The sequence below is a fragment of the Rhinichthys klamathensis genome, unplaced genomic scaffold (assembly GCF_029890125.1).
Source record: "Rhinichthys klamathensis goyatoka isolate OS25496 unplaced genomic scaffold, OSU_Roscu_1.1 h1tg000111l_1, whole genome shotgun sequence".
NCBI lineage: Eukaryota > Metazoa > Chordata > Actinopteri > Cypriniformes > Leuciscidae > Rhinichthys > Rhinichthys klamathensis.
In genome coordinates, this window is record NW_026606649.1 from 14,756,592 (window position 1) to 14,783,134 (window position 26,543).

The 26,543-nt window shown below is 36.8% G+C and overlaps 1 protein-coding gene across 2 annotated transcripts; it reads left to right on the plus strand.

Moving 5' to 3' along the window:
* The first annotated feature begins 1,792 nt into the window (after nt 1–1,792).
* Nucleotides 1,793–25,756, plus strand: seh1l (SEH1-like (S. cerevisiae)). 2 transcript variants are annotated; one of them, XM_056254624.1, is made up of 9 exons: nt 1,793–2,044; nt 6,237–6,287; nt 6,825–6,971; nt 7,774–7,985; nt 8,075–8,173; nt 16,789–16,929; nt 20,526–20,683; nt 21,686–21,833; nt 25,518–25,756. In XM_056254624.1, exons 1-9 carry the CDS (start codon nt 1,934–1,936, stop codon nt 25,699–25,701), a joined length of 1,251 nt encoding a protein of 416 aa, XP_056110599.1. In that variant the 5' UTR covers nt 1,793–1,933; the 3' UTR covers nt 25,702–25,756. The 2 variants fall into 2 exon arrangements, with proteins under 2 accessions (XP_056110599.1, XP_056110601.1); XM_056254626.1 differs by lacking the exon at nt 25,518–25,756 and adding an exon at nt 22,754–23,040.
* The last annotated feature ends 787 nt before the right edge of the window (nt 25,757–26,543 follow it).

Sequence of the window (26,543 nt, forward strand, 5' to 3'; positions counted from 1 at the left end):
CTCAGGGAACGATTTAGTCTGTAGGCCTACCAATGTGTTATTACACCCGAGGTTCATTTTGCACCGGAGTTCTCCTTTAAAACAATAAAAGACCTGAAATATTTCAGTTGGTGTGCAATGAATCTAAAATATATGAAAGTTTAATTTGTATCATTACATTATGGAAAACAATGAACTTTATCACAATATGCTAATTTTTTGAGAAGGACCTGTATATATATATACACTCACCTAAAGGATTATTGGGAACACCTGTTCAATTTCTCATTAATGCAATTATCTAATCAACCAATCACATGGCAGTTGCTTCAATGCATTTAGGGGTGGGGTCCTGGTCAAGACAATCTTGGTCACAAAAACATGAGTGAAACTGAAAGTACAAAATGTTTTTGAGTAAATTTTGCATTTGTTTTAATCTAAGAGAACTGAAAATAATGCCAGTGTGCAGTGTCTTTAAGTCCTTACCTGTTTCTCAGTTCTCTCTGCTGCAGTTGATGCAGTGTCATGATTTTTGTGTTCATCCACCATACACAGAATACAGATACACTGCTGTTCAGTATGGCAGTAAATTTCCAGAAGTTTTTCATGTTTACGGCAAATTCTTCTGAAGCTCTCCAGGGGCGTCCATCAAGTTGTGTCTCTTTCCATTGAAGAGATTATCATGTTGTTCAAGGTGGTTTTGACAGTAAGAGTTCAGACACACCAGACAGAACTTGACGGCTTTGTGTTTTCTTCCAGTGCAGACGTCACACTCCACATCTCCAGCTCCAGCTCCAGCAGGAACATCAGCATGGAGTTTAATTTTCTTCAGTTGCTCCACCACTTCAGCCAGCATGGTGTTTTTAGCTAAAGCAGGTCTTGGACTAAAGGTCTTTCTGCACTGAGGGCAGCTGTAGGCTTTTCACTGATCTTCTATTGCAGTAGTCCATAATGCAGCTCACAGTAGGCCTAACTGTGTCCACAGGGAATGGCCACTGGATCCTTCAGTAGATCCAGACACACATAGACTGCTGAACTGGTCCTGAGAAAACCTGGCTTCAGCCATTTCACTATACGCACACAGACAGCACAAACGTTTCGTTTTCCTTGAACTGGAGAGCTGATGTATTTCCCTGCTCCGGTGTTAGAGAGATACAGAATGAGCAAAACATTCATAATACAAAGGTCCACTAGATGGCAGTCTTGTAAAGAAATAGATATGCTGCGTGAGCGTGAGTTTGAGAGAAATGGAGTTTGTGAAAAATGTGAACCATGGACTAATTTGACAAAGGATATTTATGGCTGTGTTGTGTAATATGCCCTTTTTGACAAAGGTAAAGGAAACACTCACATTTTTATTATCCACATTTAAGTGGAAATTCTGTGGATACTTAGAAATGAAGGGATATACTAGTGTTTACGTGTGGTCTAGACAGACCAATTTGGTAGCAAAAAGTGTCTTAATATTTTGGTTTACCAAAATAAATAATTCATAAAATGTAATCTTATTTAATCTACATTTCTAAATAAAAAAGAACCCTTTTATTTACCCTTCTTATATTGAAGTCTATTTCAAAATATTGAGCTGAACATGTCGATATTTAAGATTCAAGAATTTTATCTATTTAACATGTATATAATATATCAAAACATGTCTTGTTTTGTTAAATGTGGTAAAATTGCATAATTTTTGGTAAGTCGTTCATTCGGCACCTCGGTTGTATGGTTAATAGTGGCAGCAGTAACTCCGCTAGTGCAGTAGGTGGCAGTAATCCGCTCTCAGATGATTTTCATCTCCAATAAAGCAGCGAGCAACGATTTCGAGTAAAAAAACATGGCACCAGTAGAGTTAAAAATTTCTGCTGAAGTTTGACTAATCGCCTATATGCTGTTTCCTTTAGTGAATTGTGTGAGATATTTTCTTGGTGGCGTCAAGCAGTAGTTTTACTAGAAGATGTTCGTGGCGAAGAGCATCGCAGCGGATCATAAAGATCTGATTCACGATGTTTCTTATGACTTTCATGGTCGCAGGATGGCGACCTGCTCCAGTGATCAGAGCGTCAAGGCAAGAAAACACTCTTTTGTGTAATCTGTTTAACTGCACAGGACTTTATAGAGACTTTGTCCAAACTTATATTTAGCTGCCTACCTAGAAAGTAAATCCTGCACGCGCCCGTGACACCCAAAAATGCGGTCTAGGCGGACAGCTCACCAGGTTTTGAGACATAGCCAGATATTACATTTAACAGAAACTTTATACGTGATTGAATGGACTTTCCTGCAGCTGTAACTTACCTTAGTTTGGGAATACTTTCCCTTAAGAAACGGTGTTATGTATGTAAATAATAATAATGTTTTATTTATATAGCGCCTTTCCCTTTCTGTTAAATGTGATCGTATTAACCATCAGGTTATTGTTATGGCTATATATTTTTTTTTTATCTCCATATACTTTATGAGAGGGTATAGGTAGATTCTATGAAATTAGAGGTTTGGTGTATAAATAATTGATTGATAGATTTGTATTGGAGACGAATATGTGTCTGTTAATCTCCATCACGTTATATGTAATTCAGTAGTAAAATATGTTTCCAAAAATGGTAAAGTTGGTTTCTTGACCATTTTTTTTGTTTTGCTTTTTTTTTGAGTGATTATCTCTGTTTTGGTGATGTCAACCACTGTTTTTTTTTTAAGATCGGTTAAAAGTCACAATGAAATCAAAATTGAAAATTCTTATCTTTATGGGATATTGTAGTATTTACTATAATTGATTTATCTTTGCACGTTATTAATTATTATTTAATTTGTGTGCCCTCATAATCTTAAATCAAAATATCGTCCCCTTCCTCTTGCATCATCTAATCTCTTATGACAGTGTTTACTGGTGTGGGGGTGGGACGGGACAACCCGGCAATCACAGCAATAGCAAACCACATCAACCCAATCAATTCCAATTGACAAAATCAAGTCCCGCCCTACATTATTTCTTGTTCAAGAATCAGTTTCACTCTGATATAGTTGTAAATGAAATTATTCAACCCCCATTGCAAACAAGTATCATTGGCAAACTTTACAGACTTTCAGCTGTTCGCAATGAGCAAATCAAACAAAAGTAATTGAAATAGCTCAACACAATAAATGTTTCAAGTGGTTTCTGCAAATTCAACTGAAAATGCATCTTTTAATGACTTCTGCAGTCTCAAAATTATTCAACCCCTTGAATAGAATCCCTCACAACAGCACAAATCTGCGAAACGTGTTATCTCTCAAGCACACCTGATGCAACTAATCAAGGGCTTCGTTAGTTGCACCAGGTGTGCTTGAGCTAGAACACATGACATATCTGAACTGGCTAGTTTTATTGAGTGTCACGTTTGACTGCATGTTAGAAATATGGCTCGAAAGAATGGTTAAAAAAGTTAAGATATTATAGCCCTTTACAAACAAGGAACAGGATACAAAAAGATAGCGAAGGCACTAAATGTTCCTAGAGACACTGTTGAAGCATAATTCGCAAGTTCAAAGTTAAACGAACAGTGGTTACACTACCTGGACAGGGGAGAAAAAGGAAGCTATCAACAACAGAAACCAGATTTCTGATAAGGCAGGTTCAGAAAACCCCCCGAGTGACTGCAAAAGACCTGGGGCCTCATTTATAACCGTTGCGTACGCACAAAACAGGCCCTGAAAGAGGCGTACGCCACTTCAGACGCATAAATTGTAATTTATAAAAACAAACTTGACGGGAAAATTTGCGCACCTGCACGCAAACTCTGACCCATGCGTACGAACGTTTTGGAGATGGAGCAGTTTGGCGACACCGATGGTGAGCTGGAGTTAAATGTCTTTTTGGTCACTTTTAGACCTAAAATCTAAAAAAAAATTTATACATCGCCTATACAGAGAGATAGCCTACAAATATAATTTCACTCACCAAGCCTATTACTTGAAACCAATATCTGTCCCTTTTTAAAGGTCTGTGCCAGCGAGCGCGTTGGGCCGTTTAGTGAAACTGACGCACATAGGCCTATCTAACGGCAGATTAAGTAAATCTTCAGTAGGCTATGAGTCCTAATCATAAATACAGTGCATGTTCACAATAACAGTTTAAATAAATAAAAGAATGATTTAAACTATGTTTTACTTCTGATATAAACATTTAGATTAAATATGCCATTCTCATTAATGGAGTTAAACACTTAAACTACATGAAATCATTACTGAGAAGTTACAACATTTTTTTATATTCAATAAATATAAATATTTGTTGTGGATGCAATGCTTTTGAACACTTTCCCTCTGGCATGCTGTGTTTTAATGTTTTAACTACAGAGATAATTGCTTATGATAATAGCAGATTGTCTGAGAAAATAGTTTTGTGCAAATAATGCACAACCATGTCTATCTGTTTCCATTAAAAATATAAATAAATTATAAATACTATTTGGCCAGTGGAAAAGATTGAGAAAAACTTTCTCTGAAATGTATTTTACACTATTTGATTTATTTATTCAAAAACAAGGGAAGGATATAGGCTACAAAAAATATATCTATATATATTAATGTAATGTGACGGCACATCCGTATTTCATATTTTCCTAACGTCTTGTACCTTTAAACATGGTATCACATGGATGAATAATCATATGCAAATGATATGCAGATGAGGATATGCATATTAAAACTAGGCGTTGTAAGCTCCATATATGGTTATTTCGGGGAGGGGACGCATGTGTGCACATTCTTCCGCTGACTGGGATTTATAAAGTGAATTCTGCGCAGGTTCTGGCATACGAACGGTTTTATAAGTCTGAATATTTTTTTGCGCACGCCATTTTTGGCTTTCGGGCGCACGTACACTTTTAGTAAGGATCTTACGCACAGTTTTATAAATGAGGCCCCTGCAGCAAGACTTGGTGGCAACAGGCACTGAGGTTTCAGCTTGCACAGTAAACGCATACGGTTTCCATGGCAGAACTCCAAGACATACACCACTACTGGCCCAAAAGCACAAGAAAAGTCTGCTCCAATTTGCTCAAAATCATATATATATATATATAAGCCACAGAGTTTTTGGGGTTCTGTTCTGTGGATTAATTAAATAAAACTGTAACTTTTCGGCCCTATATGGATCAGCGTCAACCTATGTCTTGAGGAAGAATAATGAAGCATATGCTGAAAAGAACACTGTCTACATTTAAGCATGGTGGTGCTCTGTGATGCTCTGGGGCTGCTTTCCATCCTCTGGCACTGGAAACCTGCAGCGTGTGGAAGGCAAGATGGATTCATTGAAGTCCTGGAAGATTCTACAGTGCCATCACAGTCACCTGACTTGAACCCCATTAGAAATGTCTAGTGGGATTTGAAGAAGGTGGATGCAGCACGCAAACCAAAGAATATTACTGAACTGGAGGCCATTGCTCATAAAGAATGGGCTAAGATTCCTCAGAAACGCTGCCAGAAGCTGGTGTCTGGTTATATCTCGTTTGCAGCAGGTCATAACAGGAAATGAGTGTTCTACTAAGTACTAAAGATGCTTGCTATGAAGGGGTTGAATAATTTTGAGACTACAGAAAAGTTGCTTTTTCAGTAGAATTTTGGGAAACCACATAAAACATTTGTTGTGTGGAGCAGCTATTTCAATTATTTTGATTTGTTCATTGCAAACAGCTGAAAGTCTGTAAATTTTGCCTATTAACCTGATTTGCAATGGGGGTTTAATAATTTACATTATAACTGTATATCACAATAGGGAATAAAACAACTTTTGCAACTTCCATTTCAGACTTTAACCTTGACAGCCATCTTTGTGTCATGGCCCACAACAAATTTTGGTTATACAGAACTTTACGGAAACCTCAATAATATCTCAGCTTGGGATGGTCTAAACTGCTTGAAACAAAACTGAGAGCAAATTTCAAGGTATTGAAACAAATTCTTGTTCCTTAAAATTTGACTTCAAATGTAATGATCAAGAACTCTCAAAGTTTAGGGTTAAATAAAGTGAAAAGAAAAAGAAAAAAGAAGTGGATGGTGTTTTGCGATACATGGGTAAACCAAAATTTGGAAAACCAAAAATGATCAAGCAGCCTCTATTCATTGCATCGCATGAGATGGATTTACAGATTTGGAGCTTGGGGATTCAATTGATAGCAGCTTCAGATAGGAGCTGAGGTTAAGGCTGTGGTTCTTTAGCTTATTTGCACACTTGTTATTCATATTGTTGACAAACGTTTGGCTGTTTTGAATTGTTCTAGGTCTGGGACAAAGGTGATGATGGAGAATGGCACTGCACTGCTAGTTGGAAGGTATGATTATTTTTTTTTTTTTTTTTTTTACTTTTTTGTGCTTTGGGGTCAATCTTCATGTAACCCTAAACTGCATAACTGACTTTAGTTTCCACCCTCATTCATACGTTGGTTAAAAAGGTGGGATACAAGTAGATGCATATTCATTATAGCACTTTGCCAAACAAAAATATTACAGTTAAAGGACTGGCTTCACAGACACGGCTTAGATTAAGCCAGGATTTGGCCTTAGTTCAATAAGGACATCTAAGTAGCTTTTATAAACATACGTGCCTTAGAAAAAAAAAAAAACATTACTGGTGTGCATCTTGAGTCAAAACAAATTAAAATATTCTCAAACATGCATTTTAATCTAGGACTAGGCTTAAACGTTGTCTCTGAAACCGGGGGGAAAGTTTGTATACCTAAAATTTGTATACCTAAAAAAGTAGCACACTTAATGTAAAAATAATTAAATTGATCAAAGACACCTTAAATTTGAAGAATTCCTAAAACGTTTTTAAACCGCATTCTTCTGTCTCTGTCTGTCTGTTTTAGACCCATAGTGGTTCTGTTTGGAGGGTGACATGGGCGCATCCTGAGTTTGGTCAAGTGTTGGCATCTTGTTCGTTTGACCGCACTGCGGCTGTATGGGAGGAGATAGTCGGTGAATCCAATGATAAACAGCGTGGTCAGAGTCACTGGGTATGTAAAATTCACTTTTTCTATGTTATTCACAGCCCTATAAAATCAGGGGTTTTTTTTGTGCCAAATTCTGTGTTTATTAAAGTTTTAACAATAATAGTGCCCTATTAAATGTTTTATCTTTTCAGAAATGTTGTGTTGTCTGTTTTCTGGATTCTGTGTTTTATGATTTAATACAAATGTATTATAAAAATGATGGTAATCAAATGAATGCATACAACTTCAACAAATAAATTAGCCTTTTAAAATGTAATCAAATGATTTCATAATGTTAAATTCCTGTTTTGCAAACAAGGTGCTGCATAATAGAGGTTTACTGTTTAAATTAAAACATGGACAATTTTCTTTTTGACTGGATTTTGCAATTTTCCATGTCATAGGCCCTTACTACTTGCTTTTCCTGTTGCTCAAATAGTAGAGCAACAGGAAAAGCAAGATGGTAATCCATTAAGGCAAATGTTCTTGTGGTCCATTAAAAACAGTGCAGCATCCAGGCCAAGACCTTCTACTCTTTGTAAGATTGTTTTGGCCATCATTCTCCACACCATGGTGCTAGCAATGGGTTTGATTCCCAGGGAATCAAATGAAGTGTATGAAGTGAAAAGTATGGTATAATTCAAGAGTATACATTGATTTCAGAGTTGCTTTGGATAAAGTTTCTGCCAGAAGGTCCAAATGTAAAATTGTAATTTTGAGGGTAAACTTATGAATTTTCTAAAAACAAGTTGGTAACCAATCATGTTTTGTGCAAATCTGAAGCAATGTCATAGATCTTCTATTAATTTCTTCTGTGCTTCTCCAGATTAAGAGAACCACACTTGTGGACAGTCGGACATCAGTGACCGATGTGAAGTTTGCACCAAAGTACATGGGCCTGATGTTGACCACTTGCTCTGCAGACGGTGTGGTGCGCATCTACGAGGCCCCTGATGTGATGAACCTCAGCCAGTGGTCACTGCAGCATGAGATCTCCTGCAAGCTCTCATGCTCCTGCATCTCATGGAACCCCTCCAGGTCTGAACGCCATCTACACACACACACAATAACATATGAATATGAAAGAAGTATTCTTGATTGTCACAACTGTTTGTTCTGCCTTTTAGTTCTCGAGCACATCCTCCAATGATAGCTGTGGGCAGTGACGACAGCAATGTCACATACAGTGGCAAAGTGCAAATCTATGAGTATAATGAAAATACAAGGTATGAGTTTCGCTTCATGGAATTTCACTTCTTAGTGGAAAGAGTAGCTCCTAGTGACACAATTTTTAGAATTTTTTTTAGAAATGTGGGCATTTCCTCAAAGTTAAAGAAAATATCCTAGTAAAGAGAAAAGTAATTCAGAAAGCATCTTAACCCTTAAAATAGGTCTTAAGGTCCAAAATTGTTAGGAGTACAGACGAGGACTTTTAAGAGTTTCTTTAGCAGCGGAGAAAATGGGCGAAACGTGAGGAGGGAGAATAAATGTGTTGGACACAATGCATGTCAGTGAGTAAATAAGACGCTACACATTAGGTCGTGCAGGGATCATGTTTGTGACTGATCTTATTAGAGACACGCTAACATCTCCGACACAGCGCAGAAATGCCATAGCGCCAGAAATGTAAGTAGAAACAACTTTATTACATCACTTCAATTCATCAAAAAGTTAACACCACAAAATATCAAAACACTACTCTCCCTCCTCCACTGTACAGATAGCATCATTATAACACCACTGCTGTACAAAAGTTCCCACATCATTCATTGCTCTATAATACCTAAAATCTATTGTGATTCTAGACTTTACAAAAGCTTTGAAAACAGGCAAAAGCTCCTGACCATGTGTATTCTCAATTGTATTTCTCCTTGTAATAAGTATGGCAAGTTTTGCTTGACCTACCAAAAAAATTATCAACTGCCATTTTATCTTTTGATTCTGCCTATAGCCCGCTCCCAAAATAAAAGTACATATATACCTCTACATATATAAAAAAAACTGGCTTAATATATCAAACAATGGCATCAATCTTTCACATTCTGAATAGCAATGAAATACAGTCTCTCTATGTCCACAAAAAATACACTTATCATCAACATTAGGATTGATAACAGATATAAAAGCATTTACTGCCACAACACCATGTAAAATTCTCCACTGTAAATCACCAACACGTTTTATCAATGGTGGTTTATACAGCACCTTCCACACTGGTTTTACTTCATCTATTGCAAGTTTACTTCACACTGTGTCAGTTCTTTTGTCTAACATTGTTTTGTTATACACTTTCACAAAACATTTGTACATCAAATTACCCCCCAACATGGTCAAGTCCAAATCCATTAAAACTTTCAAATCCAATAAAGGTCCTGTTGCATCTTTAAAATCTGGTGTAAGACCAAGTTTTGGAAAGGAATCTGTCTTATCCAAACTTACAGACCCATCTTCAAATCCTTTTAACAACTTTAAATCATCATCTGTAAATTTTTTCTTCCAAAGTTCAATTATTTTTTGCAGTTTGGGGAGTTGATCTCTGCCCCAGCAAAGTAGCCACTGCATTAATATCATTCAGTTCAGGCCCGGCCACATCAACTATATGCTTCAATTGAACATTTTTCGAGGTGCACAGTATCTGGGTGAGACCCATCATGCTCTCGCCTGTTACATCAAGCCTAGCTCCTTTAACCAGGGGTTCTTCAAGAAACCAGAACAAAGAGTCTGTTTTCTCCAGTCTATAAATGACAAAAAGTCTCCAAACTTTAAAAAGTCCATGATAGAAAGATGGTAATCCATTAAGGCAAATGTTCTTGTGGTCCATTAAAAACAGTGCAGCATCCAGGCCAAGACCTTCTACTCTTTGTAAGATTGTTTTGGCCATCATTCTCCACACCAGGGGTCTCATTTATAAAGCGTGCGTACTGCGTACGCACAAAACGGTGCTGGAAACATACGTACGCCAGTTTCCACGCAAAGGTTGTGATCTATAAAAAACAAACTTGACGGGAGAATGTGCGCACCTTTAAGCAAACTTTGAGCCGTGCGTACGCACGTTTTGGAGACGGAGCAGTTTGGCGACACCGATGGTGAGCTGGAGCTAAATGTCTTTTTGGTCACTTTTAGACCGACATTCTAAAGAAAATTATACATACAGTATACAGAAAGATAATACAAATATAATTTCACTCACCAAGCCTATCACATGAGGCAAACATCCATCCCTTTTTAAATGTCCATCCCTTTGTTCTTTAGTGAAACTGACGCAGCCTATCTAAAACCGTAAATCTTCATTATAATCATATACAGTGTTCTGTGAAATATGTTCACAATAACAGTTTAAATAAATAAAACTGTTTTAGTTCTAATATAAACATTTAGATTAAAATGCCATTCTGATTAATGGAGTTAGACACTTAAATTACATGAAATCATTACTGAGAAGTTACAACATTTTATTATATTCAATAAATAGAAATATTTGTTGTGGATGCAATGCTTTCAAACACTTTTCCTCTGGCATACTGTGTTTTAACTACAGAGATAATTGCTTATCATTCATGATAATAGCAGATTGTCTGAGAAAATAGTTTCGTGCAAATAATGCACTACAAGGTCTATCTGTTTCCATTAAAAATTTAAATCAATTAAAAATACTCTTTGGCCAGTGGAAAAGATTGAGAAAAACTTTCTCTGAAATGTTTTTTACACTATTTGATTTATTTATTCAAAAACAAGGCAAGGATATAGGCTACTAAATTATTTTTTATTAATGTAACGGCACATCCGTATTTCATATTTTCCAAATGTCTTGTAGGCCTACCGTTAAACATGTTATCACGTGGATGAATAATCATATGCAAATGATATGCAGATGAGAATATGCATAGTAAAACTAGGCGTTATAATCTCCATATACGGTTATTTCGGGGTGGAGACGCATGTGCGCACAATCTTCCGCTGACTGGGATTTATAAAGTGAATTCTGCGCAGGTTCTGGCGTACGCACGGTTTTATAAGCCTGAATATTTTTTTGCGTACAACATTTTTGGTTTTCGGGTGCACGTACACTTTTAGTAAGGATTCTACACACAGTTTTATAAATGAGATCCGCAGATCCGCAGACCCCTTCAAAAATGTTTGTACAAATTGTAAGGGGAATGTCGCTAGCCTACTTTGCAGGTGTACCAGGCCCTGCCCACCCTCCTCTCTGGGCAAATAGAGCACACTTTGAGGAATCCAGTGTAGTTTGTCCCAGAAAATGTTTACCAAAATTGTCTGTAATTTTGGCAGAAGGCCAACGGGTGGGTCTACACAGGACAACTTATGCCACAATGTTGAGGCTACTGAATTATTAATTACTAGCACTCTTCCTAGAAAAGACATTTGTGGATGGATCCATTTCCATTTTTTAAGTCTACCCTCTATCTTTTCCACAATTCCCTCCCAATTTTTCTGTTGTGCAACTTCATCACCAAGGTATACTCCCAAATATTTGAACCCCCCCTCTTTTCCATATCATCTCACCAGGTAACTTTGGTAAACCCTCCTCCCATTTTCCAATTGCCAGAGCATTACTCTTCTCCCAATTTACTCTAGCAGATGATATTAAACCAAAGTCCTTTACCACAGACACAAAATTTTCAATATCCTTTTGGCTATTAACTATTATTATAACATAGTCAGCATATGCTGACACCTGATGCTGTAACTCTGTGCAATGCAATGATAAACCCACAATTTTGGTTCTTAACTTAATTAACAAAGGTTCAATGGCTAGGGAGTATAACATTCCTGATCCCCTTAACAAGCGCACACCCTTGTCTTATACCCCTACTGATATTAAACGGGGCGCTTAAACCACCATTGACTTTCAGCATGCTTTCAATGCTCTGGAATCACTTTAACAAATTTTAATCCAAAACCAAAAGACTCAAGTCTTCCACAGATATTGATGTTCAATTCTGTCAAAAGCTTTTTCCTGGTCAAGCGAGAAGTCCTAAATCCACCCCCAAGAAACCAGAAACATGCAAAACATCTCATTAGATGAACATTGTCTAAAATTGATCTACCTGGCACACAATACGTCTGATCCAAATGAACAACTTGGTCCATTACTTCTCTCAGTCTGTTAGGCAAGGCCTTAGATAGAATCTTCATATCAGAACATAACATAAGCTTATAGGACGCCCGTTCTTAATCTCCTTTAAATTGCCCTTCTTAGGAAGCATTGTTATAACAGCTCTTCTGCAACTCAAAGGCAATGAGCCTCCTGTCAGACTCTGTTACGTCCTCTGATGGCATAGAGGTATGAGGAAGACGTACATAATAAAATTGAAACACACTCCTATAGTTTTAGTCTCTGGGGAGTACTGTGGGTGAATGACGCCAAGACAACAAATTACTGCAAGCAGGTGGTTCGCTTTATTTACAATACGAACATTATAATTTACATAAATGAAAACAAACAAATAAACTTAATTACAGCTATATACACACAACTTAAAAGAATTGAAAAATGATAATTGAAATAAGCCACAGAGAGAAAGAAGATGAGCGGTGTTAAACAAACAAAATAACAAAACAAAAGCACACACACTAACTAATCCCCCACTCTCTAAACTAACTGAAAACAAAAACAGAAAACAAATAATTCTTCAGCGTGTTCTTAACACGCCATAACTAAAACTTCACTAACTAACCAAACAAAAATTACACAGTTGCACATGCTCCTTCCCTAGTGTCTCTAACAATGGTAACCCTACGTGCATGTAAGATGTAGGTCACGTGACGTACTTTCCTTTTCTCTTCTCTCCGGGCTGTTGCGGGCAAGAAGTCCTCTAGTAAGCAAACACAATCAAATAAGCACGTAAGCGAACCACCACAAAGTCAGTATTTCTCAACAACAGTAGCACAAGCCAACAAACACTCCAAAAAACTCCTCTTCCGTTCTTCAGAGTGCCTTATATCCTGAACCACAGCCGATGATTGGTGGTCTCCGACCAATAGCAGCACCTACAAACTTAAAGATAGCAGAGAGCGGGAAAACAGAAAGAAACCAACAGCAGAGGGGAGAAATGCAGCAACCAATAAGAAAAGGGGAGGGAACAAAAATGCTAGCACATAACACTCTCATTAAGAACACTTAATAGGTCCTCACCAAGCACAGACCAGAACTCTTTATAGAACTCCACAGGGAGTCCATCAATACCAGGAGACTTCCCACCCTCCATATCTTTTAAGGGCATTCAAAAGTTCCTGATTGGATTAGGGTCTTTCCAGATGTGCCTTTGAGTCTTCAGCAACACTGGGCAATCCTTCAAGGAAACCGGCAGACAACTGAACATTCTCTTTATATTCACTCTTGAACAGTTCATTGTAGAACCTTACAGTCCTCTGTCTTATATCATTTGCTTCAATTAACTCCTGGCCACTTTCTGAACGTAAAGAGTGAATATATCTGCATTGTCCATTCTTTTTCTCCAAACTGAAGAAAAATTTAGTTGGGGCGTCCATTTCAGTTCCGTTCTGATGCCTTGACCTTATCAGAGCTCCTTGTGCCTTTATACCAAGCATATTCTCCAAAAGAGACCTTTTGGACTTTAATGTCTCAGCTTGTCTTGGTTCTCTTTTAACATCAGCCAACGCTTGTAAGTTAACAATTTCAGATTCCAATTGTCTCATGTCTTGAGTGATGTATCGAGAAACATTGAAAGCATACTGTTGACAGAGCATTTTTATTTAATTTTTTCCATAGTCCCACCATTGTCTCAAATCATTAAAACCTTGCTTTCTTAATTTAAATTGACTCTAAAAGAAACAAAAAACTTCTTTAAAACTCAAATCGCTCAACAAAGAAGTATTAAAATGCAAATACGCACTTTTAACCTTAACATTTGGAATACACACCTGACATGAAACCAAAAAATGATCAGTAAAACCAACTGGCACAATTTCACATTTTTTCACAACATTTACATGGTGTTTAAAACAATAAAATCGATTCTTGCCATGGAAAGAAAATTCTCTCTTGTATGGAACCACGTGTACTGTTTCACATTACTATTAAATTCTCTCCATAAATCACATAAACTGTGTCTCTATCAATTCACAAAGTTTTCCTCTATTTTTACTGCCAGTTGCCTCATCTGAATCATCCACTGTGCTGTGTTCACTATCATCATGTTTAACATCACTGTCACTAAAATGACTGGCTCTTTCCATCTTTGTCTTAGCCCTTTTCCTCTTGATAGTAGGAGTTTTGAAAATGTATTCTTCATTGACTGATTCACTGTCCACTCCTCCTCCCTCTAGAACAGCCTCTGCAGCCTCAACCACATGACGACATTAAACAAGCACTTCCCCATCTGTCCCTTCTATCTCCATGTCATTCACCTGTTCACTCACATTCTCTTTTGTTTTCTCACCATCCATCACATTATCCTGTACCTGCTCTTCCACTACACCTCCACCGCCATCCTCAGCAGTGACAACATTAGCAGCATCAGTCTTCTCTGGACATGCACGTCTTATGTTGCCCTCTTGTCCGCATCCAAAACATTTCATTGTTTCAGATGAAACAAAAACGATGTAATCAAATCCATCAATCTTAAACTTAAAAGCCACACTAAGTTCATCTATTTCACTTTTCAAAATCATGTGAACCTGACGTCTAAAACATGTTTTAATAACGGCGATTTACAGCCTAAAGGAATCTTTTTCATTTGAGAGACTACCTTTCTGTGCTTTGATAATTCTGCCAATAATATATCATCCTTTATGAAGGGGGGAACATTTGACAGTGTGACTGTCCTTGCTGGCTGAACCAAAGGTATTACCGGGGTATAAGTATTAGGGGTGGAACGGTACATGTATTCGTATTGAACCGAAACGGTACGGGCGTCACGGTTCGGTGCACGAATTTACACGGAGAATACACGGTATAAAAATAAATAATACTCGCGTGCAAATTAATTCATGTAATGCGGAACTACTGTTAGATACGCGGGTTCTTTAGGGACACATAATCTGTACCATTGGCTTAGCTCTGAACCCGCGTTCACTTCAAACGTTGGCTTTATACGCGTGTCCTATTGACTAGCGTCGAACTAGACGCGATAGACGCGAATTTGACGCTCTATTCGCGTTTGGTGTGACCGCATAATGAACAGGCTGCGATGTCAAGATTGAAATGCTGGAGTGTGTGTGTTTGCGCCAGAGAGAGAGAGAGAGAGAGAGAGGCGCGGGCGCGATAGAGGCGCGCGATCGAACAGTGGAAACATAAAAAACATTCTTGGTCATTTTGTTCAAACAGATCATTAAACCTGCAAAGTGTTTACTTATATTTGTGTACACTCGCAATAAAACACAACATTGTGCTTTTGTCACACTGTAAACTCTTGCCAAACTGTAACCTACAACTGTCACCCAACCAAAATCACACACACACACACTGTTTTAAAAGCAAAACATATTTATCCAACTCCATTTCAAAACAGTCTGTGGGTGACATCTTTTTCATCATATTGCATTGGTTTTCATTTCTTGTCCTCGGAGCACTAATCTTACACATTCTACATTGATTAAAAAAGAAAATCGAATGTGTTTTTAATGGTAGTATTATTTTAAACAGAAATCAATTATTTACAATTGAGATGAGAATAATGTTGCATTGTTAATTAATAATGTTAATTAAAATTAAGGAAAACAAATATATTGATCTGAAATCTAGCAAATTAATTTTAAATTAATTCAGGTACAATTACCAAACATATCGCAAGGTCTTTTTGTCTTTTTATTAATTTAATTAATAAACTAATTATATAAAACTATTGTCAGTGCACTACAAATAAACTGGTTCTATGCCTTTAGTAATAAAACTTATTTTAAAAATACAATGCCTTCTGCCCTTTTGTTTTGCTTTTTCCCTCCATTGTACCGAAATCGTACCGAACCGTGATGTCTGAACCGAGGTATGAACCGAACCGTGACTTCTGTGTACCGTTCCACCCCTAATAAGTATCTTTTATTACCACCCCACTTTGAACCACACTAGTCACTTTCTCTAGACTGTCGAGAAAAATAACGACAGCACTACTCATTCGTGACGCTGACATGATACTCTCATACCCGACGGCCTTTCCAACCGCGAGACTACACTCTTCAACCGAGCAATTCATCACCGGCACGGTGATTCCGTGCCTGTGTGAGATTCTGTCAAACGCCACTCGATCTAAAGCCGACGGCGCCACCATTGCCAGTGCTCAATGCGCCTGGCCAGCTAACGCTGGCAGGCGGTGTTCTCAGCTTATAACCTCGCACAAAGACTTTCTTTCCTACACAACAACTCGAACTTTAAACTCCTTCCAAACAAAAACTTTGTACTCAAACACAGCGAGAGAAAAAAGGACAGAAAAGGGACAGAAAAAACTCACTCATTTCGCACCACACTCTCACGCAGCCTCCCCCCACACTCACTCCCAACATCCGCTCAGAGAGAGAGAGAGAGAGAGAGAGAAATCACTCTTTTTTTTTTTTTTTTCTCCCTTCATGGACAACCAACCAATCACAGTCTTCAAAAGACTGTGTCATACATACCTAACGACGGGGTCAGCCCCGCCTCCTCACGAAGATAAAAGTTTTTGTCTTTTCCTCGCTCAGAGTTGTTCTCAGATTGGTCCTGAATCGCTCTTAAGCTAAGACTCCTATGTAGAAATGTTTAAGATAAATTAGGAACTTTCTGGTAGGATTTTTAGAAGCTTTAAGAATATGGGCCCAGGTCTTTAATTTCTATTTTTCTGTTATAATCATGTTTTTAATGGGTTTATGTTGACTTGACTTTCAGGAAGTATGCCAAAGCAGAGACATTGATGACTGTGACTGACCCAGTACATGACATCGCCTTTGCTCCTAATCTTGGGAGATCCTTCCATGTGCTGGCGATAGCGACCAAAGACGTCCGTATTTTCAAACTCATACCATTGAGGTAAATATGATATCACTCTCGGTAGTAAGAAAGCTAAGCAGTCAAATTGGTCATCTTAATTGTTCACCCAAAAAGTAAATTCTGAAATAAATGTCGTTTCAAACATGTATCACTCTTGATCTTCTGTGCAACATAACAGAAGAGATTTAGTCTAAAACAACATTGAAAAAACAAATTCTAAGGAGGGGCCCATGCTATTTATTGGGACTCGAGGGTGGGATATTTTGACTTGGGCTGGTAAACACTTGGGCTACGTGATATATTGACATAAAATGGAATTGCAGTAAGGCTTGGTGTGATTTTCAAATCATGAAGTCTGCAATTTAATTCAATAAATGTGCTGCCGGTTTCAGAGTGAAATCCTGCACTGTTCTCATTTATATGCATACAGCTCATAATGCGTCTTTTGTTTCAATGTTAAAGCTTAATGGTTTTATTTCAAAATAAAGAAATGAAAGAAAACAAAGAAACTTAAATATTAGTTATGTAATTTTACAGTTAGACTAAATCCAGAAGAACTGCGGGAACGTCTCCAAGGCGCTTGAAGAAACCTACCTCCAAAGCTACAGTTTTAGCCACTTGTGTAAAAATGCTATAAAGTGAGGATGCTTTCAAAAATAATGTCATAAATAGATTTTATTTATCAATTAACTTCTATTAACTAAATCAAATCAATATTTGGTGTGACCACCCATTGCTTTTAAATCGGATTTTGTCATAGGTACATATGCACAGTCTTCAGTTAGCTTTGGAGGTAGGTTTCTTCAAGTGTCTTAAAAATGTTGCTGCAGTTCTTCTGGATTTAGTCAAGTTTTTTCATGTAATCCCAAATGTACTTGATGACGGTGAGATCAGATCTCTGTGTGTAGCATATCGGCTGTTGTCAGACTCCTTGTGGATACAAATATTTCACTGGATTATAACAATTAATGGCAAAAGGAATGTTTGGAAATATAAACTGATAATCCCTACTGGCACACTACAGCTTAAAACCATTTTTTTGTGTGTGAAATCTTCGCTTTGTTTAGTAAACAGCTCAGGGAAAGGGGGTTTCATAGATCTGTGAAATTTTCCCGCACGTTAATTCTGACCAATCGAAGTGCAGTTATGGAAATACGCTTAAAGGAGAACTCCGGCGCAAAATGAACCTTTGGTCTAATAAAACATTGGTACCTAGTCAACCGTTCTCTGAGATTTGTTTTCATGATAATTGAATGTAAAGAGTTTTATCTCTAAAAACTGTTTAGTGTATAACGCTAGTAATGGGGGCATATAATAAGTAAAAAGAAATCGCTAGTTTATACCACTAACAAGGCTCAAAATAGCCCCACACTAACACAGTAACATAATGAGGGTCTCTACATGCAAAATGAAGCATTGAGAACTTTGTAAGTGTACAGACCGTTTAATAAGAAGATAAAGATAAAGACAGTCCACTTCGTGTATACAGACAGGAGCCATCTTTGGAAAACAGTCTCGACTAATCAAACCACGAACGATGTGCTAGGTGAGCTGAACTGTATGAAGTTCAGTGAACTTCTGAACTGTATGAATAGCGTTCGTGGTTTGATTAGTTGAGACTGTTTTCCAAAGATGGCTCCTGTCTGTATACACGAAGTGGACTGTCTTTATCTTTATCTTCTTATTATGCGGTCTGTACACTTACAAAGTTCTCAATGCTTCGTTTTGCATGTAGAGACCCTCATTATGTTACTGTGTTAGTGTGGGGCTATTTTGAGCCTTGTTAGTGGTATAAACTAGCGATTTCTTTTTACTTATTATATGCCCCCATTACTAGCGTTATACGCTAAACAGTTTTTAGAGATAAAACTCTTTACATTCGATTATCATGAAAACAAATCTCAGAGAACGGTTGACTAGGTACCAATGTTTTATTAGACCAAAGGTTCATTTTGTGCCGGAGTTCTCCTTTAACCCTTTGATGCGCAAGCTATGGATACCCCCTCTAATGCACAACATGGGTCTAAAAAGACCCGTATTCATTTCCTATGTTATTTCATGCATGGCTTGGCATTTTTTTTTTTTTTACCTTTTGAAATCACTTTATTTAAGCATTTAATATTTCATGATCTATAAATTTCATGATTTATGAATATTCTAAATATCTTCTTTTCAATTATCACAAAATTATATTTTAATATTTCCTAGGTTTTGTGTTAATACATCAAGTTTACACATATGGGTCTAAAATTACCCATCTATGCAAGCGTGATAAAACAAAAGAATAAAGAAAGCTTTTTGTTAAAATAACCAATGTCACAGTTGTTTAGATCAACACATTTACTGTAACACTTGAAATAAGTTTATTGGCCACTTTGTCACACATAACACACATATAACCGATAACACTGAAATTAAACTGTAGTGTAGTGCAACTGTAGGGATCTCCCCGCCACCATTGATCTCCCCACCACCAATGTGCAGCATCCACCCGGATGATGCGACAGCAGCCATAGTGCACCTGAACGCCACCACGCGACGGCTTATGTGACCGATAGCATTGATTTATGACCACAAATAAAAATGAATATGGAGGTACAAGGTTTCTGCCCAACAGCGACAATATATACTTGTGTATATATAACTTTCTATTGCAACTTTTATTTTGTTGACCTAGCTATTAGATAAAATAGAATATGTCGACCGCAAGCTAGCTAATAGTATTGGACATTTTTTTCTTTTGCACTAGTAATGGATTTCAAGGTCAAGGTAACCTTAGCCTAAACGTTCAAATATTAGGTCATTTCTAGATGTCTTTCACAAAATATCAAATATTTTCTCTGTGACAAAAAATTTATTAAATAAAACTTACATGCATGAAATATACAAAAGCAGCCCTGTTGAATTGTGAAATGTGTGGCAGATGAATAGTTTTCTGCAGTAAATATATTTATACTATTTATAAATTTCAAAGGTTCCTATATGGGTAATTTTTTACCCATGTGTGTAAAATTGATGTAGAAATACAAAAACCGTGTTTGTTTATAAAGTAAGAAAGGAAAAATAAACATAATGATTTGTGGAAATCAAAAACAAGATATTTAATGAATACCTGGATTAATAAATGATAAAATACATTTCTTTCAAATATTCAGCAAAGAAACATGAACACGGGTCTTTTTAGACCCATGTTGCGCATTAGAAGGGTAGTGATACAAAAACGATTTTTATTCGAAAAGTAAGAAAGAAAAAATTTAAATAAGGATTTGTAATGATCTAAAACAAGTTAATTGAGGAATACCTGGAATACTGAATGATGAAATGAATTTTTTGCAAAGATATAGAAAATGAAAACTCAGTCGGGTCTATTTAGACCCATGTTGTGCATCAAAGGGTTAAGACACATCTGGCCAATGAGTGATGTGGATGTTGTCACGTGACTGCATTTTGGTTCGTTTCATCAACTGATTCGGACCAGAGCAATCAGTGTGTTGTGAAAAGGAACCAAAACGCCTGAAAAATGCTACAAAGTATCATTTTTCGCCCTTGGTCCGGACCAAATGAACCGAACTACAGATGTAAAAGCACCCTCAGAATCTTTTTGGAATAGTTGATTCATGTTATGTGTCTGACAGGAGAGAGAGCGCCAACAGCTCTGGTCCCACTAAGTTTGAGGTGCAAGTGATGGCTCAGTTTGACAGTCATAACTCTCAGGTGTGGCGCGTGAGTTGGAACATCACCAGTACTCTCCTGGCCTCCTCTGGAGATGATGGCTGTGTGCGACTCTGGAAAGGTCAGCTGTCAACTCAATCTACTTCCTGCTGAGTGAATCTTTTGAAAACATTTCTCAATAATATCTCTTTATCATTGCTTTAGATATTCTCTTTACAGTCCAACTTTTTTAATGTTTTTTTATTTTTTTATTATAAATGGCAGTGTTACTTTTCATTTATTATGAAAATTGCAATATAATATTACAAATAGGTTTTAGCTTTCATCAAAATGTATTAACTTTAAAGTAGAGCTACACGATTCTGGATAAATTGAGAATCACTCGCTCATAAATACTTCACTTGTTTCATTTACTGGATGAATCAGTATTTTTGAACAAATCTCTTAAATGAATGATTCAATGACAAATACATTTTTTAACAGTTAAAAGTGATGTAATTGATACCATTGTTATTTGAAAGCGCCAAGTTACTTTCAAAAGGTGATTCGCTCTATTTTGATCGCTACCTTAGACATCAGTGTTTATATAAACTTTTAAAAAAACTCAGAAATAATGATACTGTGAGGTTGAAAAGATTGTTTGTGAAACTGTTCTCTCTGGGTCAGAGGCAGTGATCTGAATGTTTTGCTGTGATTTTTTTTTTTTAATCAAATGTTTAAGACATAGCCGAATCGTTGTCATTTAGAAGATCGCCTGCGTGTTTTGAATCAATTTTTTTTTAAACCTCCACTTTAAAGTCAGCATAAAATTAAAATTCACCTCAATTTTCTACATACATGTTATATGATGTATCTTTTTGTGAATGATTTATACATGCATGTTATTAAAAAAAAAAAAAAGACCTTATTATCATAACCTAATCTTACGATAAAAATGCCAGATTTCATAAACCCAGCCCTTTTAAACTTTAACCTCTAAAACTACTTTTAATTTCTGCTGACAATAAGGCTGCTCAGGCGGGGTAAAATTATATGGACTAATAATATCCCAGCCTAACATGTTTAATGATATATATCACATATTGTAAATTATGCTGTGAATTCTGGTTCATCTTGTCTGCAGCCAATTATATGGACAATTGGAAGTGCACAGGGATCCTGAGAGGAGACGGGAGCCCAGTGAACGGCTCCTCTGGACACACTGCTGCTCTGAGCACTGTGGGCGTCCCTGGAGCTGCTCAGATGGTTGTTGGGGCGGCTTCTGCTGGCAGGTATGTGGCGGTGCTGTGATGTAGAGTATGACCCTCGATAGTTATTTTTGCTTAAAACGGTTAAAATATTTAATTACAATATGAAAGTTGATAGAATTTAGATAAGTATTCATCACAAATGAATAGGTCTGGTCTGGCATATTCATTAGATTTTTTTTTTTTTTTTTTTTTAGGTACAAAAACTGCTGCTTCACATTACTTAACTCTTTCCCCATCAGCGTTTTTGAAAAAAGTTACCAGCCAATGCCAGCATTTGATCATTTTCACAAAAGTTTCATGGCCCCCAGAATATTTTGCTGTATGAATATGTGAATATATATCAAAACAAAGAACAGACCCTCAGCTTTAAAAAACAAAACAAAAAAAGTTTTATTCTGGCTTCATGCATTCTTTTATCAAAACTTGAATGTGGGTACGATTCATTAAAAAAGCAACATTTTGAGCGAAAATCTGAAAAAATCGCGTTTTTGTCAAAGACTACGTCTGGATCTGATTTAGAATGATGATCAAAACATGGGGTTGATTGAGTCCATCAACTAAACTAAGCTGCATAGTCCTATAGCTCTTCCTGGGTGATATTTCATTCGGTAAAATTAGTCAGTTTGGATTTATATTCTGTTTAATGATGATCGCGTTATTTTACATATCCATTTGCTTACATATGATATCACTTATTTCTGCTACTCCTTCGCCTGTGTTTTGATCAAGAGATTCATTACTAGCGTAAGATGCGTAATAGCGCCCCCTACCATATAACAGTGAAAACAGGGAAACCCCGAAATTTCCGTCAATGGCGGGGAAAGTGTTAAAGAGTTCTGACTTTTTAAAGGCATTTTAATCTTATTATATATGCATTTGAATGCATTTGAATTTTTTCAAGTTTGTGGTTTATTCATAATTAAATGTCTTAATTTTAACAGAAAAAAAGCTCAGCTGATGCCAGGCTAACGGCATAACATGGTGATTGGCTGCTTGCTGCATGCACATGCACAGGATTGGACAGAGACCTCATTGACCCCTCCTCTGCACGGTGTGACACCTGCACACTCTCCTAGCTACTAATCTGACAGAAGCGTGTGCTGACGGCGCAATCTGTTGTATGGCTGTTAAAGGAAATGTGCTTTGTGTGTTCTCTTCAGTGGCACTCACCTGACATTAGAGCATTTTTTGTATTGTTGTAGAAATTACACTAAACATGATTCTAATATTGACATTCTTATTAATTGTTGTGATGTGATGCAGTATTAATTATTTATTTAGGTCATTTTGAAGTTTCAAAGCATAGTTGTCTGCACCCGTTTCCATTGACTTACTGTTATAGTTGCTTTTAAAGGAACAGATAACTCAAAATTCATTGTTTATTTGCCTTCATGTTGTTCCAGAACTTTTACTGCTGATGCACAAAAGAAAACGTTCTAAAAACCTTATTTTAAAAAATGAAATAAAATAATTTGCTCTTGGAACAGCATGAAGGTGAGTGAATCGACTTCAGGCTTTCAAAAAAACATTACACACGTTTGCGCTGTTAGTTTGAAGCTGATCACCATGTATTCTGTGGTGTGGACAGCAGAGGGAAACATTGTATCATTCAGCCCAGTTCTGCTCAAATTTTGTTCTGTCTCCAAATATGCCTTTGGAATTACTAGCACATTACGTTTAATTTGTCAATCTAACTGTATTATAGCATTTCAGTAACTATTTCAGGGTGTAGGCACATATTGTTTGTGCTGAAACAAGCAACCTTTTGCATCTCTAAAGCCTAGTATTCAATGATGAAACATTTGCACTGCTAAATAATATCTATTTCCGTTAATAAACCATCACCAAAAGTTTTCAATTCACAATTTTGGTGCATGAATAAATGAAGAGCTGGCATCTGATATTTAACTCTGTATATTGGCAATATCCATCCATGACATTCTTTGTAGTGCTGCCTCAATTAGGAATTCAAAAAGAGAAAATTGAAACCATTCTAGAGATTAATGCAACTGTCTTTTTTTTGTAAAATAAAGTTTGTTTTTTCGGTTCTGATTTATGCAATAAAAACCTTTCTGAGGTTTCTCTGATTTGTGTGCTCCTCATTTAAAGAGACCTTATAAGAGGAAGAAGTTGGTCTGAAAAGACATTTAAAAGAAATAAAATATTATCTTAAAGAGATGAAAATTACCCCATGATTTACTCACCCTCAAGTCATCCTGGTGTATATGACTTTCTTCTTTCAGACGGATACAATCGGAGATACTGTATATTAAAAAAATGTCCTGGCTCTTCTAAGCTTTATAATGGCAGTGAATGGAGGATGAAATTTTGAAGGCCAAAAAAATGCATCCATTCATCATAAAAGTGCTCCACATGGCTCCGGGGGGTTAATAAAGGCCTTCTGAAGCGAAGCGATGCATTAGTGTAAGAAAAAAATCCATATTTATAACTTTATAAGCCAAAATAACTAGCTTCTGACAGATGGCCGTACGCATTGTTATACGCGAAAGAGTAACCCCTAACCTGACGCATGACATATTGGAAGAACGTGAAAACGCAGAAGATGGAGCAAAACAAAACACCGATCACCAATAAGAAGTCTAAAACGAGAATTTTTAAAGAGAAATGTTGGAGGATTTTTGGTATTAGAGAAGAGGAGCTTGAGTTTGGTGGCCAGCACTTTTTTGGACTTCAAAATCAGCACCGCCATTCACTCCCATTATAAAGCTTGGAAGAGCAATTATATTTTTTAAAATATAAGTCCGATTGTGTTCGTCTGAAAGAAGAAAGTCATATACACCTAGGATGGCTTGAGGGTGAGTAAATTATTAGATAATTTTCATTTTTTGGAACTATCCCTTTAATAAAAAAATTCTGAACTGTCACTATGAACAAAATCCTGATTCAGTCCCAGTCAGATGACGTGACCCCTATACATTTAAAGCACAGACTAATGTTTTACACAAAGCACTGTTGACTGCAGGCTCGAACATTCAATCCTGCAGTTTTTCTATTAAAAGTTACTGAACAAGTCATTTCTTCTTTATTGTCTAGTTAAGCAGTAGCTGAAATTTTTTTATTCCCTTTTATTAACATTTATTCCCAAACTAGGTAGTCATATACTGAGAGGCAACTTAATTTAGGCTAAATATTTATTAAATGATTTTTAATTTTTATTAATTTAGTCTTTTTAATTAAAATATTTAATAGTGGAAAATGACAAAATCACAGAAAACTAGTTTGTAGACTAGTAATTGCAAATTTTGGTGGATGCAAATAATCTCCCAATTTTTGATTAATGAAATTATGAAAACGATAAACCCTATAAAATCATTTGGACTAAAATTGCTCTTATAGTTAACAGTCCCCCATAGGCTTCCATTGTAAAAGCATGTCGATAAACATGATTGTGGTTTTTACAAACTGAAGGATGAACTTTTTGAACTTTTGTGGTCATTTATTAACATCATGTCTCAGATTCTGCAGATAAACCTTCATTCCATTGAAACTGGAACATTTCTTTAACTCCTCCTGAGAGTGCTATCTTGTGTGATGCGTACCTATTCCGGCTTCATTCATCATCATTCACCTTTGTTTCTTTGTTTTTCCTCAATGTCCCTTTTTCTGTTGTGCTTGTGTGTCTGTGTTGTGGGCGTTTCTCGTTTCTGTTGCTTGTTGGGCTTCATTCCCATTCTGTTCCTACAGGTACTTCTTCCCTCATTTGGACTCCCCCAGAGCTGGATCTCGACTGGGCCACCTCCTGCCTCCTCCCTCTCTCATCGAGCAAATGAATGAGCCTGATCCCAACCATGCACCTCAGCTACGTCATCGACACATGGTGAACTCCGCCAGTCAACCCACTGACATTTTCCTTTTAAATGATCAGTAATGTCTTTATGTCCACATCATTTTCACCCCATCCCCCAAGAAAAAGATTCAACAACTGAGACATAAACGTAACAAATTTCACAGACATTTGATGAAGGAGGTCAAAAGTAGCAGTCAGTATCTGGTGCCTTATCGGCTGCCTTAAGTACTATAGTGCATCTCATCCTTATGGACTGCAGCAGATTTGCCAGTTCTTGCTGTGAGATTTTTCTCCACTCTTCCACCAAGACACTTGCAAGTTCTCGAACACGTCTGGGGGTTTGGCACTGCTAAGACAATCAGCTATCCTTCCTGTCTCCCTGTAGCACTGTCTTGGGCATCTTACATTACGAACTCTGTCCACATCTGCAGTCCTCCTGCAAGAAGGAATATGGCATGTTGTTCACACAGGTGATCAGGGCATCTTCTGGTGTATTTCAGAGTCAGTATAAGGGTCTTTTTAGTGTTCAAAGTTATTGTAACTGTGACCTTAATTGTCTACTGCCTGTAAACCGTTAGTGTCTTATGGACTCTTCAGGTGCATGTGCAATAATTAGTTATGGTTCACTGAACAAGCATGAAAAACATTGTTTAAACCATATATAATAATATTTATATCAGATTTTTTTTTACATTCTTAGTGTAATGTAATACCTTACTGTAATATTTTTGAGTTTGGGTTACAGTAAAAAAATGCAGTTATTAAAAGTTTTTTATTCAAACAATTTTTCAAGGGCAGTAAAACAGACGCTACTGTGATGTACTGCACATATTGCATACATAATTTCAACTATAACAAATATTTTTTTGTATTTCAGTATTAAAATATTTTTATCTTCTAGTAATAAGAATTAGTTTTTTGCG